This window comes from Meleagris gallopavo, chromosome 13 (genome assembly GCF_905368555.1).
Source record: "Meleagris gallopavo chromosome 13, MGAL_WU_HG_1.1, whole genome shotgun sequence".
Taxonomy (NCBI): domain Eukaryota; kingdom Metazoa; phylum Chordata; class Aves; order Galliformes; family Phasianidae; genus Meleagris; species Meleagris gallopavo.
In genome coordinates this window covers 1,952,244-1,968,210 of record NC_139416.1, presented here as the reverse complement: position 1 = coordinate 1,968,210, position 15,967 = coordinate 1,952,244, and the positions used below count along the sequence as shown (strand labels likewise).

General features: G+C 51.2%; 2 protein-coding genes across 5 annotated transcripts; both read left to right on the top strand.

The window, feature by feature from the left end:
* Window positions 1-2,724: 2,724 nt before the first annotated feature.
* CX3CL1 (C-X3-C motif chemokine ligand 1) lies at window positions 2,725-9,028 on the top strand. Of its 4 annotated transcripts, none has more exons than XM_003209683.5 (3): window positions 2,725-3,306; window positions 5,607-5,727; window positions 6,079-9,028. In XM_003209683.5, exons 1-3 carry the CDS (start codon window positions 3,249-3,251, stop codon window positions 7,211-7,213), a joined length of 1,314 nt encoding a protein of 437 aa, XP_003209731.1. In that variant the 5' UTR covers window positions 2,725-3,248; the 3' UTR covers window positions 7,214-9,028. The 4 variants fall into 4 exon arrangements, with proteins under 4 accessions (XP_003209731.1, XP_085091508.1, XP_085091509.1 ...); XM_085235382.1 differs by lacking the exon at window positions 2,725-3,306 and adding an exon at window positions 3,333-3,937; XM_085235383.1 differs by lacking the exon at window positions 2,725-3,306 and adding an exon at window positions 3,971-4,170.
* A 3,894-nt stretch (window positions 9,029-12,922) lies between these two features.
* CCL17 (C-C motif chemokine ligand 17) lies at window positions 12,923-14,274 on the top strand. Its single transcript, XM_010717858.4, has 3 exons — window positions 12,923-13,177; window positions 13,478-13,589; window positions 13,967-14,274. Exons 1-3 carry the CDS (start codon window positions 13,111-13,113, stop codon window positions 14,070-14,072), a joined length of 285 nt encoding a protein of 94 aa, XP_010716160.2. The 5' UTR covers window positions 12,923-13,110; the 3' UTR covers window positions 14,073-14,274.
* The last annotated feature ends 1,693 nt before the right edge of the window (window positions 14,275-15,967 follow it).

Sequence of the window (15,967 nt, the reverse complement as noted above, 5' to 3'; positions counted from 1 at the left end):
CAAGTTTCTAGGACATAGATGGGGAATGTGGCACCATGAACTGCAAAGGATGCTGTTGATACCTGCTACCAGAGGTGCTGGGCCTCCCTGCTCTGGTTCAACTTAGAAGAGTCGTCCTGGAGGTGTTGGGAGCTCCTGGATGGATGGTGCACTGGGAATCATCAAATCATCAGCACTGGGCTCTTTCCCAGATTACGTACAGCCTTTCGGGTTACCTGTCTTCACTCTTGTCCCATTCCTCCTGATTTCCAAGAACACAAACCTGTGACAGAAACAGGCAGTACCAAGAGTAGCTAAGGAGCCTGAATTTCCACCATGGAACAGCCTAAAGGAGAAAGATGGTATTCTTCAATCATTTCCTGTTTGTTTTGGACGCAGTTCTTGTTCTCTTTGGATGTTCTTTTGCCTGTCGCTTTTGTAGGGTCGCGGTGCTTTGTGTGTTTGTGGTAAATCCCCTGCATGACTCATCCCTTCCATGGGCTGCTGAGATCCTCGGGCCTACGCTCAGCTCCAGCATTTGTTTGTGAACAACTGAGGCAAAGCTGCAGTGGATGGTGAGTGCTGGGGCACCGTGCACGATCCCTTTGTCTGTACTCAGCAGTGCATGTGTGTTTGTGGCTTCTCCTTGGCTGTGTTTCAGATCAGATTAAGGACCTTCCTCCTCTTCTCCAAGATGAATGGCCCTGGCAGCCACCCGAGCTGACAGCACCTTTGGGTGCTCCAGGTTGCTGGCTTGTAGCCTTGTGCAGCACAGACCTGTGGTGCCAGTCCCAGCTTGTGCTGTATGCTGAGGGCAGATGCTGTTTGCAGAAGGCTGATACCAGCTGTTCTGGGGGCAATCATGTCAGTCTTGATAGCCTTTGTCCCACATGAGGTTGGGATCTGGTTCTCCTTTTTTCATCTGCCTTCGTAGTCATAAACAAAGAACAAAAGAACAAGGCCTTCCCTTGCCCTGCTGGTCACTCTTTTCTTGATGCACCCTAGGATGCCATTGGCTTTCTTGGCCACAAAGGCACACTGCTGGCCACCGGGACACCCAGATTCTTCTCTGCAGAGCTCCTTTTGAACAGATCACCCCCTAACCCATATTGATGCATGTGGGTATTCCTCTGGTTCAGGCTGGATAGTAGGAAGAACTTCTCAGAAGAGCAGTCAGGCACTGGCACAGCTGCCCAGGGAGGTGAAGGAGTCGCTGTGCCTTGGGGTGGTCAAGAACTGTGCAGACCTGGCACTGAGTGATGTGGTTTAGTGGCAGTATTGGTGGTAGGTGGATGGTTGGACTGGATGATCTTAGAGGTCTTTTCCAGCCTTGATGACTCTGTGATTCTCCCCAGGTGCAGGACCTTCTGCTTGCTCACACTGAACCCCATCAGACCAGGCAGAGAGGAACCTGTCCTGCTCGTGTTGAATGGCTGCACAGCCTTGTGGTGAGTCAGCCATTTTGGATCACCAGCAAATGTGCTGAGGGTGTTCTGCAACCTTTTCCATGTGCCCCTGCCTGCTAGGGGTGACCCAAGCAAGTCTCCTTCCAATCACCCGAAGGAAGAAATGGCTGTGATGAGCTGCAGCTGGCAGTGGAAAGACATGCTGTTCCCAGTGGGCTTTCTTTCTCCTCAGTCCTCGTCTATTTGGTTTCATTTCCATACATTTTTATAGTGCAGCTGCTCAGGTCTTGTATCCTTGGTTTTCCTGGAAGCTGCCTGATTTCTGGAAGCTGCCTTTATGTGGCTTGCAGGATTGTGCTCTATTGCTTGAGCACTGCATTCCGTGCTCACAACTGGACACTGCCCACACTGGATATCCACTTGCTGTTGCCATAAAGTAAAGCAAAACTAAAACAAGTAATGGTAATCAAACTTGGACAGGCAATTTCCATCATAACTAAAATCATCCTGAGACCCTTAGCCATCAGATCAGGGCAAAGCCTGTCGTTTGTCACTGCTTCCCATAGAAATACCTCCTGGGCTCCAGCAGCTCCTGGAGCCTCTCCTTGGTTTTACCCACTGCTGAGGGTAATACCTGTGCAGCAGAAGCAGCCTCAGGCAATGCCATTTCCCAGAATAAAAGTTTCCCATAAGGCTGAGAAACACAGCTAGGGCAGTAACCTGGCAAACAGGGCATGTTCTGCTCTGCCAGCATCAAACAGATTAACTCCAGGATTAATTGAATGCACATACGCTTGGAATATGCTTGTCCATTACAGTATAAACAAGGCTAATTTTGGAGGCTGGAATTTCTCACCAAAAGTTTTAACAATTCTTTTTATGGAAACTTTGGGGGGTTTTACTCTGTTCTGGAATAAAATCCTTAACTGAAATGATTGGAATTTCCCATAGCAGGAGAGCCAGACTATCGTCAGCCCTGAGAAATCTCTGTGAAGGGCTTTTTAAGAAGTCTGAATCGTAATCTTATCTTCATTTTTCAGCTGTGCAAGCTGGCAGGAGAAAAAAAAACATTTCACATTCATCTGGGATTTGATATGAAAGAGAAAGCAAAGGTGCAGGATGTGAGCGCAGTGCTGGCATGTCTACACCGGACCTGGTGCTGGGAAGCCCCTGGCCACTCTTGGTGCTTGCAGACTCTCAGCAAGACCCCGATGGCTGATAGCTTGCACTCTACCAAAGCTTAGGGCTGTATGGACGAGCACACGGCAGGCAGTGTGCTTTGGATTAAATAGACCCTGGGGAGGCAGAGCCTTTCTGTTGCAGCTTTGGCCACTCCTGTCTCCCAGGAGGCAGTCTGGCTCATCAGATTAGCTGATGAATTGTGAAAGCAGTTAGCAAACACGGCACTTTTTGACCCAACAACTGATGCTGCTGCTGAAAAGGAAGGTCTGTTTTTGTCTTCAGAGTGAATAACGTGAGCTTTACAAGCACTGGGGAGCTGCAGGTTGGCCTTGGCTCTGCAAGCCTATGGGCAGTGGGTGAGAGCCATGGAAGCAGCCCTTGCCAAGGAGCTGAAAAACTGCGAGAAGGCGTCATCTCAGCGGGGAATTCCAGCAGCTGTCCCATTCCACAGCACAAGCAGTATTCCTTCCCTGCCTGGCTTCTTCCTCCGCCTCCTGCCTGTCGTCACGTGTGTGGAGGAGCTGGAGTCCGTAAATAGCAGCTGGAGTCCCGTCAGGTCTTCGCACTCCTGGAATGAGCTGCTGCAGCTGCATTGCTCCGGAGGATGCTATAGGCATCCAGGAGTGAAACTTAGCACCCATCGTCCTTCTCCGTGTAGCCCTCCTGCTGCTGACAGGGAACATGAGGGTTGCTTCTCTCCAGATCCTGAGGGTCTTGTTCCTGGCAGCTATGGCTGGAGGTGAGAGCTCTGAGTCCAAGTCTTGGGCTCCCCACGAGAGGAGGGAGGGGTCTGCGGCTTCACTCAGGGTTCTGTGGTTTCATGGAAGGGTCTGTGGCTTCAGAAAGGGATCTGTGGTTTCATGCAGGGATCTGTGGTTTCACGGGGGGATCTGCGGCTCCGTGTGAGGGATTCTGACTTTATTTAGGGGACCGGGGAGTTGGATGTTAGTGCAAGGGGCCAGAGGATTGTACACAGCAGGGAAGATCAGGTTACAGGCATGAAGGAACCTCACGCCTTCCTTGGCTTGGGAAATCCTGCGGCAGGAACAGGCTGGGTAGGAAGCTGTTGGGGAGCACACGGCCTTGCTGCAAGGAAGCCTGTGTGGCCCTGCTGATGGCTTTTGTCATTTCTGATGGTCTGCAGTAGTGCAGAGCCCCAGGGACGTGCCATTGGGGCAGCATCCTGCCTGAGGATGGTAGTCTGTCAGTCCGTCCGTCTGTCTGCACTGGCCTTGAGGATGCTCACGTATGTGTGGCCGTGCTTGCACAGGTTGGGAGCTCTCCTGTTGGCCGTGTGAAGATCCTGGCGTGCAGAGGGGTGTTGGAGGACTGAGAGGAGATGGGCACGGTTTTTCCTGCTTGGTCTCAGTGTAAGTTGTCTACGTGCAGAGCAGTGATTGCTGTACAAACAGAGCAAGGCGGATTGCCGGGAGGCTTCTTGGCAGTGCCAGCAAAACTAGACTTTGCCCAGGTCAAAGGGATGTACACAGAAAGAGGCAAAGCCCTTATTGAGGTGTGTGCCCCAGTGCCACCAGATGGGAGGAACAAGGACAGCCAGGAGAGCAGCTGGCCATGGAGCTCCATCCTCTCCTCAGCCCTTCAGGCAGGTTCTCCAGGGCTGATCCAGGTCAGAAGTGGATCTAAACAAGTGAGGATGGATCAGGCCCTCGTGCATCATTGGTCAGGCTGTGGCACAGCTGCCCTGGGAGGTGGAGGAGTCCCCATCCATGGAGGTGTCCCAGAGCCGTGGGGATGTGGCACTGAGGGACGGTGGGCAGTGGGCACGGCGGGGTGGGGTCGGACTTAGGGAACTGAGAGGTCTTTTCCAACCTTTGTGATTCATTAAATGGAGCTCTGAAAGCAGAAGCCAGCAGCAGTGTGTGCCATGGGTAATGAGACTTATCTGGGAATTTGGTCATTCCTGCGGGCTCAGGGAGCAGGCATTCTTGACCTTAAGGTGCCACGGAAAATGTTACAGGCTGAACAGAGGGCTTTGCTTTAGCACTGCAGAGGTGTAGAGGTTGAAATGGGCAACAGGAGCGTTTGCTCGTGATTTCTTTACATCCAGAAGAACTAGGGCCGTTCCTGGGGCAGTGCTGCTTCTCACACCAGGTCATTCCCAACTGAACTTCACTAAATTCACCAAATCCATTAGAAATCAACGGACGACGTTTTATAGAGACCATGAGAGCTGAACCAAACTCCAGTTTTTCTCTTTGCAGGATAAACGAGGTTCTGTGTTTGTTTCTAAGCCTGGTTCCCCCATGAGAGCAGAAACATCTCGCTGCATTGTGCAATGTCCACTCACTTGGCAGGCGCCTGTTCTTGGCATGGCTGCGTTCTCCCCAGTGGTGTGACTGCCTTCACCCCTATGTCAGACAAGGGGAGGATGTTTTTACGCTTGGCCAAATGAAAACTGTATTTTCCTGTGGAAATAGAAAGCAGATGTTTGGTGAAAGTGCTGTGGCTTTGAAGCTGGGCTGCTGGGGTGGTTTCCCCACACGGATAAAGGCTGTGGGAGCAACGTAGCTTTGTCAAAGCACTCTTTCTCTGCAGCTTTTCTTTACAGCAGCACTCAGAGCTGCAGGATGCTTGCTAGGAGGGGACGCCCCACAGCGGAAAGAGATGTGAGTAATCCAGATAAGAATAGGACAATCGTTCTGCCCTCTGACCTGCACTGAGAGCCTCTGAGTGATAGAGCAGGTTGCTGCGGGGTGGAGAAATGAACCTTCTGGGCTCCAAATGTGCTCCTGTCACTTCACCAAAAGGGAAAGGTCCCATTAGCTCCCAACTCTGGGCAAGCTGCAATGGCGTTCCAAGAGCCTCACAGTTTGCTTTTTTCCTTTTTTTTTTCCCAGCTGTCATATGACCAATCATGGCTTTTATGGGATCAATATGTCTCATTTTATCGGGGATTGGAAGCTTCCATGGCAAGCTTCAGACTCCTTTTCCCTAGAGAAGGATAAAGAATAATCAAATCCAGTGTTTATTGTGCCTAATAAAAAGCCAGTGTTTAATATGTCGAATGTTGTATTTCAGGGCAACCCAAAGCACCTCTGAAGTGTTCAAAATGGTGTAGCTCTTTCCACCGTGCCATAGATGAGAGGCTGATAAAGAGCTACCGCAAGACCGAACCCCAGTGCACCAAGGATGCCGTCATGTAAGCAGCCTCTGTCTGTGTGCCTCGATGTGTTCCGTCCCCAACTGAGTAAATATAAACACTGCCATCAGATATCCTTGCTTGAGAGCAAGGAGCTGCTGGAAGCAGAGCCAGTGGTGACTGTGATTTAAAGCCTTTCACATCTGAGTCATGTTCAGCTTTTGCTGATCCACATGGGATCTGAGGCACCTGCCTTTCCCAGAAATAAACAATCCATCCAGCTTGATGGAAGGGGCTCATTAGAGTCAGCATTGCTCAGCATTCCTGCCCCAGTGCTTTCTGTACCATCCTGATAACATAAGGCACTGTTATCCTTACCTAATGAGTGATCTCCTTTTATGTTCATTTCAGATTTACTACTAAGAAGCTCAGAGAAATTTGTGCAAATCCACATGAAGAGTGGGTGAAGAAGATCATGTGGAAACTGGACCAGGAAAAGGCCCTGGCAGCATCCCCACTTCCACGGGCTGCCACCTCCCCCGCAGCAGCAGTGCCCGAAGAGCCTGGCACCTTCCACAAGCACACCAGTCTCCAAGTCCCAGCTCCACCTCCAGCTACTGCTGCCTCTGCAACTTCAGAGAGAGCACCCATCCCTGCTGCCAGCACAGAGGTGACCAGCAAATCCACCCCAGGCATGCAGAACGCCACGCATTTCTCTGCAGGGCCATCCCCTGTGACATCGGGAGTTGCTACGCACCCTGAAGTCATTTCAGAAGCAAACAGAGAATCCTTCACATCTGTGCATTCAACAGCTGACACAGTAGCCCTTGGCCAACCCACCCCATACCCCACAGCTCCTGCGCATGGCTCTGACAGCACAGAAGAACCTGTAGGATATGCTGCAAATGCTGCGGGTGATGCCCAAGGCACGACTTCTACCTCCAACTCAGACCCTGCATCCATTTCCAAAGGACTGCACCACCCTGGTCTTCCTACAAACGACCCCCTGGACCCAGTCAGCGCAAGAGGCAGCACATCAGACACTACTTCGAGGAGTTTTACTTCAGCTCTCCCTTCCACCCTGAAGCGCACAGAGGTCGGCATGGTCCCATCCACACCAGAGGCTGCTCCAGTTCCTACCCTAAAGCCCACAACCGCCATAGACAAAAGTCTTCATGTTCATGCCAACAAAAATTTCAGTTCCTCTGCATTTGATACTGGGACATTTGATCATTTATTGCCCTTAGGAAAGCAAGGTCCTCCAGATATCTTAGTTTTCACCACTCAGATGTTCTCAGGCCAAGCCAGAGCACAGGCTACCAGAAGCCCAAGTGACCCACCTACACTCAGCTCTTTGTCAGAGTCCCAAATGTACTTCGTAATCATTGTCGCCGTGGCAAGTGGCCTGATTGCTTGTATTGCAGCTGTATTGCTATATATAAAATTTAGAATGAGATCAGAAACAGCATCAAGAGAAATTGTCGAAGGCTTGCTCTACCTGAAGGAGGGACACCACGACAGTGTCTATCCAATGGAAGTGATCTGAATGCTGTATGGCATGGACATTTTTGGCCTAGAACCAGAGTGCTGCTGCAGGAAAGCTAAGCATCTGCTGGACTGGTGACCAGTACAAAGCAGTTCCTAAGAAAGCTGAGAATTTTCTCAGAGCAGAGTGTTAAAAAAAAAAAGATACCCTAGGTTCCCATTGGCCAATGGCAACATTTTAGGACCAGATGGGATGGTTCCTTTCTCTGGCACCGTTCAGTAGAAAGGATGTTGCTCTAGTGGGGGCTGCTTGCCAAGTGGTGGGCAGAAGCGAATGTTGGGGATTTTCCCACATTTCATCATCATCCATCTGAGCAGTTTTGTACCCACCCTCTCACCCTGCTGGAATTGGGCTCTGCCACTGTGAGCAATCCCAACACCAAAGCACTGAGTCTGCACTTACAGACTTTCAGTTGCTTCTTTCTTTGCACTTCAGTTCGCTGCTCTGTCAGACCTAAACTGATGCTGGCAGTAAGCTGGGTGCTGGCTCTCCTTGGGCTGATTAAACACCCCAGTTAATTGGGTATTTAATGGCTAGAGCCAGCAGAGGTCGTCCAGCTTTCAGATATTAGATATAATGCACCTGTATATACCAGCAGGCTATGCAGGCACTGTTGCAGTACCAAAGGAGGGTTTTTTTAACCTAAGTTGATTCTCATTTTCACACATCTAGATACTGCTGTATGTAAGCTATATCTTTTATCCATGGCCAGCTCCTGAAAGCCCTCATTTAACTCTTAATCCAATATGACTTTTGGCCTGAGTATGTAAAGGTCTCCTCGACAGCATGCCTTGCAGGTAGAGCTACATACAAGGTTCATAGTGAGGTTACATATCAAAGATTCCCCTCCAACCACTCTCAGTGGATCAGACCCCAAACTATAAATAGAAAAAGAAAGCAAAAATGTAATAAGCAAGACAATCAAAGCCAGAAGCATGAGCCAGGTGTAAAGGCCAGCTAGAAGAAAGCTGGTCTGTCGGATCCACAGGGCATCCACCCAGCCCTGGAGGTGGGAGGATGACTGCAGTGCTGTTTTCTGTTATCACTCAGCCTCTTATTTCTTGGCTTGAGACAGATCCATCCAGGGCTTTGCAGGTATGGGAGGGAGAGAGGATGGATTGCAGCCAGGAATCTGGGGTGAAACCCACCCGTGTTTAGCAGTTGTGCAACTCCAGCCCTGTAACACCACCTGGAGCTGATCCACCTGCAGGCGCTGCCAGCAGCACCTCCCACCCACCCTTGGGGTTCACAGCCTTGCAGTTTGTGGTGCACTAAAGCTCTTTTGTATGAAATATCAGAAACAACTATTTTTGCAGTAAAGTTTTGCAGCAATGTGAATGCACGTCACCTTGCTAGTGGAGCATCACAGAGCGTGTGCAATGCTGGGAACACTGGAAAACACTGCACTGTGTCTGTTGTCTTGCTGGGATTGGCTGGCTTGCTCATGTCCGTGGGAGCAGGGCCCCATGCAGGTCCAGGCACTACAGCAAATGGAGCTGCCAAATGCTTTACCATAGCCTTCCTCCATCCAGACTAGCTCTGCTCATCCCATCCCTGCTCCTTTCCCAGGGCACAGTGCTGGCACGCTGTCTTTGGGCAGGTTTTCTGAGGCTGTGACTGGGGCAGATCCCAACCCATGGCAGACAGGAGCCCTGATTGTGGGGGACAGGCTCCAGGAGGGTCCTTCTGTTCTGCAGTGCAGTGACTACTGTCAGCTTTGATTCGTTTGTGTATTGAGTCTATATGAATGTATGCAAATGGGATTTATATTGTATTTTTGTAGTAGTAACGATAATAAAGTTCTTATGTTAAAAACCACTGTCCTCAGGAGGTTCACACCAGGGCTGGCTAGGATGTCCCCTAGGCCAGGGCTGCTCCTGCATCCTGCCCCACACTGCTGCACCGCCAGCAGCGGCGCGTGGGGAACATCCTCCAGAACTTCCTCTGATGAATCACCAGGCCAGGAAGGTCATTTTAAGGGTAAAAAGCTCTGTAGAAAGAATGTTTTTTTTCCTCTTCTGTTATTAGACAAGAGAGAGGCTGCATAAATGAATGAGTTCGTAGGCAGACAGTGATAAATCACTGCCCAGTGATAAATCACTTCCCATGCACTGAGTGGATGTGGCTGGCACTGGGATAGGGCAGTCTGGGGACTAAGGGCATGGAGCCACAGGGCAGCATCTGAATGGTTCCATTCCTTCATCTCCCCAACAGGATCCATCAGGTGGTACGGTGGCAGCCCTTGAAGGTACACGTTGGCCATACTCACCCTGACCAGTCTGATCAGTAGATGGTCTCCCACCCCACACTCTCTGACCAAGGCCAGAAGGCCCATTTAAGCCCAGGGTTGGGTCTTCAGTCCCTGATTTGGGTATTTTGTAGGAGCACTGATCTGATATTGTTAGTCTGACCCTGTTTGCTGTAGATAGCTTATCTTCTGAATGGATGGATGGATGGATGGGTGGATGGATGGATGGATGGATGGATGGATGGATGGATGGATGGATGGATGGATGGAGCTCTTGGTGTTGTGGCTGTGTCACTGGACCCATGATCTGCTGCTCCATACCTCCTAAAATGAAACATGGACTAATTCCTCACTTTGCTGTATTTGGGGCTGTTGGTGGCCCCCGTTGCTGGCACCTGGCTCTCTGCTGTGCTCAGATCTGGTGGGACATCACCTTACCTGCGAAGTTACTGTGCGTGCTGGGATGTGGACTATGACTTATGAAATGTCAGCCCTGTCCCTGCTTGGTGTTGTGGTTTTTCTGTGAAATATTACATCAGCCTGCACTTACATAGGGCAGCTCAAACTAATGTACCGCCCCTTCACTAATGCTGGGTTAGCGGAATGGAGCATGACCCCTTCTGAGGTCTCTCACCTCTCTCTGTGTTTTAGTCTCTGTCAGGAATCCTTGATTCTCTCTTGGAGCTGTTGGCCGAGCTGCTCCTACCGAGCTGTGTCTCTGCAGCCCCACCACCCTTCAAGTGCAGTCACTTCTTCTTTCTCCTGAATGTTCCAGATGCTGAGAACCCAGTGATGCTGTTGGTTAGGGACAGCTGTGGTGTCAAGAAGGCACCAAGGGCACGACAGTTCTCCACTGCTGTTCCAGTTCCAGGAACTCAAGAAAGGTCAGGGTTGGAAAGGAGGCTGAAGTCCTCACCAAACGCTGTTTCCGTCATACACAGAAACAGAGATTCTGTCCATCGGGAGCAGCAGCTCCTCCTCACACCCCACGTCCACTCTTCTTTGTTAACCTGGAGCGTGCTCACAGAGTCATAGAATCATAGGGGCTGTGGAAGGGATCCTGGAGGCATATCCTCCCTCCAGCTCTGTCACTCTTCTGCCCCAGTTTGAGAGAACTGTCATCACCTGATTATTTTCCTGCCTAGCTGCGGTGACTTCCTGGCTTCTGGGGCACATGGAAGAGCTGGTGCCGGCAAGTTGCTCAGATGATCCTCTGGGGAAGGGCTCCTGGACACGTCCTTCCTGCAGCCTCTGTGTCTTATGGCACCACACAGGCCTTTCTGCACAGGATGTGCTTTGGTGGATCCCCAGCTTTCAGCACTTGGTGGTCCCCAGTGTCCAGCCATAGGAAGCAGGCTTTGGGAGGGACTTTTGCTTTCCTCCTTTAAAACTTTCCAGTCTCTAGGAGCTGTCATGATTCAAAACAGAGCTGGGGCGACAGAGAATGTGACAACTGCATGGCTGCTCCCAACTGTGTTTTTCCAGCACAGCTCAATAATCTGCTGAGTCCCCATTTGGGCTTGTTATGCCCAACTCCTTCCCCACAGTGATACAGGTGCTGGCAAACCTTGCACCTGAGATGTCCCCAAGCTCCCCTCCTCCTTTTGCAGAATCATAGAATCACCACAGCTGGAAAAGACTTCCAAGATCTAGTCCAACTGCACACTTAACACCAATATTGCCCACTTAACCATGTTCCGTAGTACCTAATTAGGATAATGCTGTTTATTTTTCATGTAAACAAGCAAATTCTCTTTTGCCTGTTCAAAGGGAATGTTAGCCAGCTGCGGGACTTTCCAGCATCCCTCAGTTCACGATTAAACACCAGCCTTTTCCTTCCAAAAAAACCCCTAAAGAATAAACATCAGGGATCTCCAGGGAGTTGTGCATTGTTCAACTATGATAGGGGTGACTTGAAAACCTGAGGAAGAGGAAGCAGTGCCGGAAAAGCAAGCACAGATCCTGCTTCATTTTGCTTACTTCCTCAGGTTTGCTCCATCCAGAGCCGTGTGTGGGTGTCCCTGTGCCTGCAGTCCTCCCTTGCACATTTGGCTGAGAAAGCTCCAGCCCAGCTTGAGGCAAATGCCATGGGCTTGCAGCAAAGTCATACCTACCAGTCCCCAAAATGGCTTCCTTCTTGCTTGGGGCACATCAGAGATGGGGAAATGGCTGAGAAGGGAAGGGAGGACTCACAAAGTCTGTGGGAGGATGAAAAGATGCTTCTGGGGATCAGTAGCATGGGGAACTCATTGCAGCCCATGGAGATGTTGAGTCGCTGGGTTGAACACAAGCCAGGAGGAACAGCACTGTTGTATTTGGGGTTATATGACCTATTTAGAAACACACTATTTTTAGTCCAGCCTACCTTGTGCTCCTAGGGTTGCTGGGTTTTTCAAGATTCCCTATTAGGGTCCTTCACATATGGCCTGACAAAATGTTGCTGTTTGGGTGTTTTCAGCTCTTTGAGTGATTTTGCAGAGTTGTTAATGAAGAAGGGAGCAGACAGAGTTTCCCCAGTGCTCTGGCCAACTGGAGACCCCTGACAGCTGTTCAGATTTTATCCAGCATCTTCTCCTTCCAAGTGATTTCTGCACAGGGAGATGTGCACAGACAGGTGGAATCATGGAACGGCTTGGGTTGGAAGGGACCAAGATCATCAAGCTCCATCCTCACATGCATGCTCACAGCAGGATACGAGTACAGGCAGTGATGTGGTGCCCTGTGCCCTGTGGCTCTGTTTCCATATTGAAGGATGAGGATTGGTGAAGTGGGTGCATCCTCATGTTGGTGGCTGCATGCTCAGGGCTCAAAGGTTCTTGCTCCAGGGCTCAGAGTGGGAGTGTGTCCTGCTCTGCATCTGCTGTCCACCTCCAATCTGCTGTTAGGTTCTGGCCCTAAAGGACACCAGAAAGGCAAACTTCGAGCCCAGATCCCTGCACTGAAAGAGTGGCAAGTTCATCCTTTAGGTCCCAATGGCACAAGAAGCATCTCTTGCCATGAGCTTCCTTTGAGGAGGTGGGGCAGCTGGAAGGAGCATGGCACAGGAAACCCCGACGTGGGGAGGCTGCTCCTGCATCGCTCTGATCTCTGCTTGTGGCTATGGGATGCAGACTGAGCAGCGGAGACCACTCTACAAGGGAGAGTTTATCTGCCCCCAGGTGTTCTTGCACCCTTGCATTATGGAAGGGGGATTTTTTATGTTCAAAAGCAAGACTCCGGTCGATCCACGCTTTCTCCTTAACATTTTTCTGGCTCTCAGGCCAAGACTTTGTGCATAAAACACAGCATTGCCTTTCTTGTCAACACAAAATTCACTGAGAGTGAATTTTGAAGCTCTTCCGTAGAGGAGAATTTCACTTCCAGCTTTGTGGCTTTCCCACAGGCCAGACTCAACTTACAGAGAAGTGGCCTGTTTGTCCTTTCTTTCTAGGGATCATCTCTGTCTGCAGCCTGAGAGCTGCCACGTGACACGTAAATCCCCTAGCTCTAAGAAGACACACAGGGCTTTCACTAGAAATTCATCGGAAAAATAGCAAAAATGGGGAGGTGCCAGAGAGGATAAATTGCAACAGCTCCCTGCCGAGATAACAGAGCTCCTCAGGAGAGGCACAGCAGCACTGCATTAAGGAAGAGCCCACGTACAGCTGCAATGCTCAGCACAAAGCCTCTCCTGCTGCTCCTGCTGCTCCTCAGCATCTCCCAGCACAGCTCCGCAGGTGAGGCTGCCAGAGCCCTGCTCAGGGTTGGGGATGTCCCGTTGGGGAGGATGGGGAAGCCCAGCGGGGACAGGGCAGCCCCGAGGGCTCCTGGTTGGGATGGGATACCCTGGGCTGGCTGGCTTCAGCATGGGGCTGGTGGGGCACCATCCTGCTGCAGGAGGAGCTCACCCAGCACTCCTTAAGGTGGCAGCTGCAGGATTTGGGGGACGTCGTGTGCATCAGCATTCTTATGGGGACAGGTCTGAAAGACTGCTTTCCGAAGCCTGCGTTCTCAGTCTCTCTCTCTCTCTTCTCCAGCCCCATATGCACCTTCAGAATGCTGTTTCAAACTCGCAAAAGCTGCACTCCGGCTGGAAGCACTGAAGAATTTCTATGAGACTCCCAGTGACTGTCTTCTGAAAGCAATTGTGTAAGTCCTGGCAATTTCCCTACCACCGTGCTGTCTGCTAGGACACTGTATGTGCCTTCCCTCCACTCCGTCTGGTGACAGATCTGCATGGCCTCCATCTAAAGGATGGCTTGTGGCAGAGTGGCTGTCTGCAGCACAGACAGAGGAGGACACGACCCTCTGGTCACTTCTATGGGGCAAGGCTATAAGGCCATGAGTCTAGAGGGGCTCCCAAAGGATTTGCACAGGATCTAGCGGCTGCAGACAGCCTGCTCATAGGGCACCATGTGCCTGCAAAGAGAAAAGAGAAAAGGTGTGCAGAGAAGGGAGGAGAGAAGAAGAGTACAAGACAGTGCTGATGGCTGTTTCCCACCAACCTTCACCTTTCATTTTGGCAGGTTTGAGACAAAGAGCGGGGTCAAGGTCTGTGCAAAACCAAACACACCTTGGGTGAAGAAAGCAATTAGTAGTCTTCAGAAAAAGAAGGAACCTCAAGCTGTGTGATGCAGTGCGGACACCCAAGTCGAGGATCACAGCTTCCTGATGGGAAGATTTACACTCAGCCTCCTGCGGAGGTCCCCGATGCTGACAGATGGCAGTGACTCCCCAGATCCCTGCAGGGCACCACATCCCGTGGTGCTGCAGCCCTGCCAACTCCCACCTGCAGAACACAGCTCCAAAATAAAGGTTTATTTCACACACTAAAGAGGGATGGTGTCCTTTTCTCTCTCTGTCTGTGCTCTTCTTCAGGAGCTTTGTCCACTGCTTCCTGAAGCCTTGTAGGTCTCATGTGGGCTGGGCAGGGAGGGAGTACAGTGGACCGAGAGGCTCTGAGCACACCCACTGCGTAATGCAGCCCTGGCTGGAACTACTCTGAATGTACACTTGCTGTATGACAGTCTCATCCCCATATGCCGTCCTGTTTCCTGGCATCACATCCCTAGCACATTGTTCTTTGCAGCAGCCTCAGTCCTTGGCTGCCATCCCAACTTCTGCAGAGCAACCGGCACGCTCTCCTATTTCTATTCAAGTCTGTGCGAGGCCTCCCAGTGTGCAGCCGTGATTCTGTACTGGTGAGCAGTCTGTGTTGTGGCCACAGCAACCTCGGTCTGAATCCGAGTCACAGCAGTGCTTTTGCAGCGATCAGGCTGTGCACAGACAGCGCTTTGCAAATGCAGAGGAGGGAGCTGCAGGGAACGGAGGCTTCTGTACCCGCAGGGTGGTCATTGGAGATGGCAGTGGTGGAGATGGGGGAGATGATGGTGGAGATGGTGGAGAGGTGCAGCAGCATCTGAGCTGAAGATTCTCATCAATGTCCCCCTGACATCTGATAGAGGAGTCCCTGAGGAGTCCCTCTTGTTGTTCCAGATTCAAGCGGGGCTTGGAAGCCAGTCTGACTCCAAAGAAGCACGTGGCTCAGAAAACTCTGGCAATTGCCCTGTGGGCTCTGCCCGCAATTGTGCAGCAGTCCCAGGAAGAGGAGGTGCTGCTGCACTGCCACCCTTTGCAGCCAAGGCTGATCTGCCCAGGACAGAGGCAGCCCTTGCTGTGGTGCAGGCAATGCTGCTGGCTGCAGGGGAAAGTGATCGTCATCACCCCGTGTATCCCCTGAGCTTATAATCTATTCTTCAACTTCTTCATCAAAAGTATGACTGCGTGCACCTCGCTATTCACAGGACTGTGTTTGGCCAGTGTACTAAAAGGCATGAAATTATTTGCCATAACTCAAGCTTGCCATAATTTCAGTTCCATTTCCAGCACTGCTACTGTGTGAACCACAGCACAGATGATGTGATTGTGACCTTGAAGGTGCACATCTAGCTCATTTCAATGAGCAGTGCTGGGTGAACACAAGCACCAGGGAACTTCGTCCCTTGGAGCTGTCTTCTCCAAGAGAGAGCAGGCTGACCTTCAGGGCAGAAGGACCCTTCTGGCCTCTCCCCTTTCCTGTGGTGCCTCCAGCCCTTACACATTGCACAGGCAGTGTGTCTGCAGGATGGACAGGGCGGTTGGCTTTGACTGTGCCAGTGGGCTCATGTGGGTGCAGAGTCAGGTAGAGCAGATGTGTCCATGCTGCAGTGCCTGTCCCTCGCTCCAAGCTGCAGCTGAAGGAGGTGTGCAGAAAACTCATGTTCCACACCACAGAAAATGCCTCCAGATAAAGCTGAAATGCCTTCACGACGTAGTGCAGTGTTCCATGAAAAAGCTGCACCAGTCACCATGTGAGCTGTAGAGGACCAGGGCTGCTGCAGCCTCGTGGAAGCAGCCTGGGGCACATACTGCCAGCCTGGTGGCCTTGCTGACAGTGCGCTCCCAACCTGTGCCCATGTTCTTTCCCAGCTGGGAACCCAAGTTCCTGCCTGAGGAGCAGCGTGAGATGCTGGAGCTCCACATTTGTG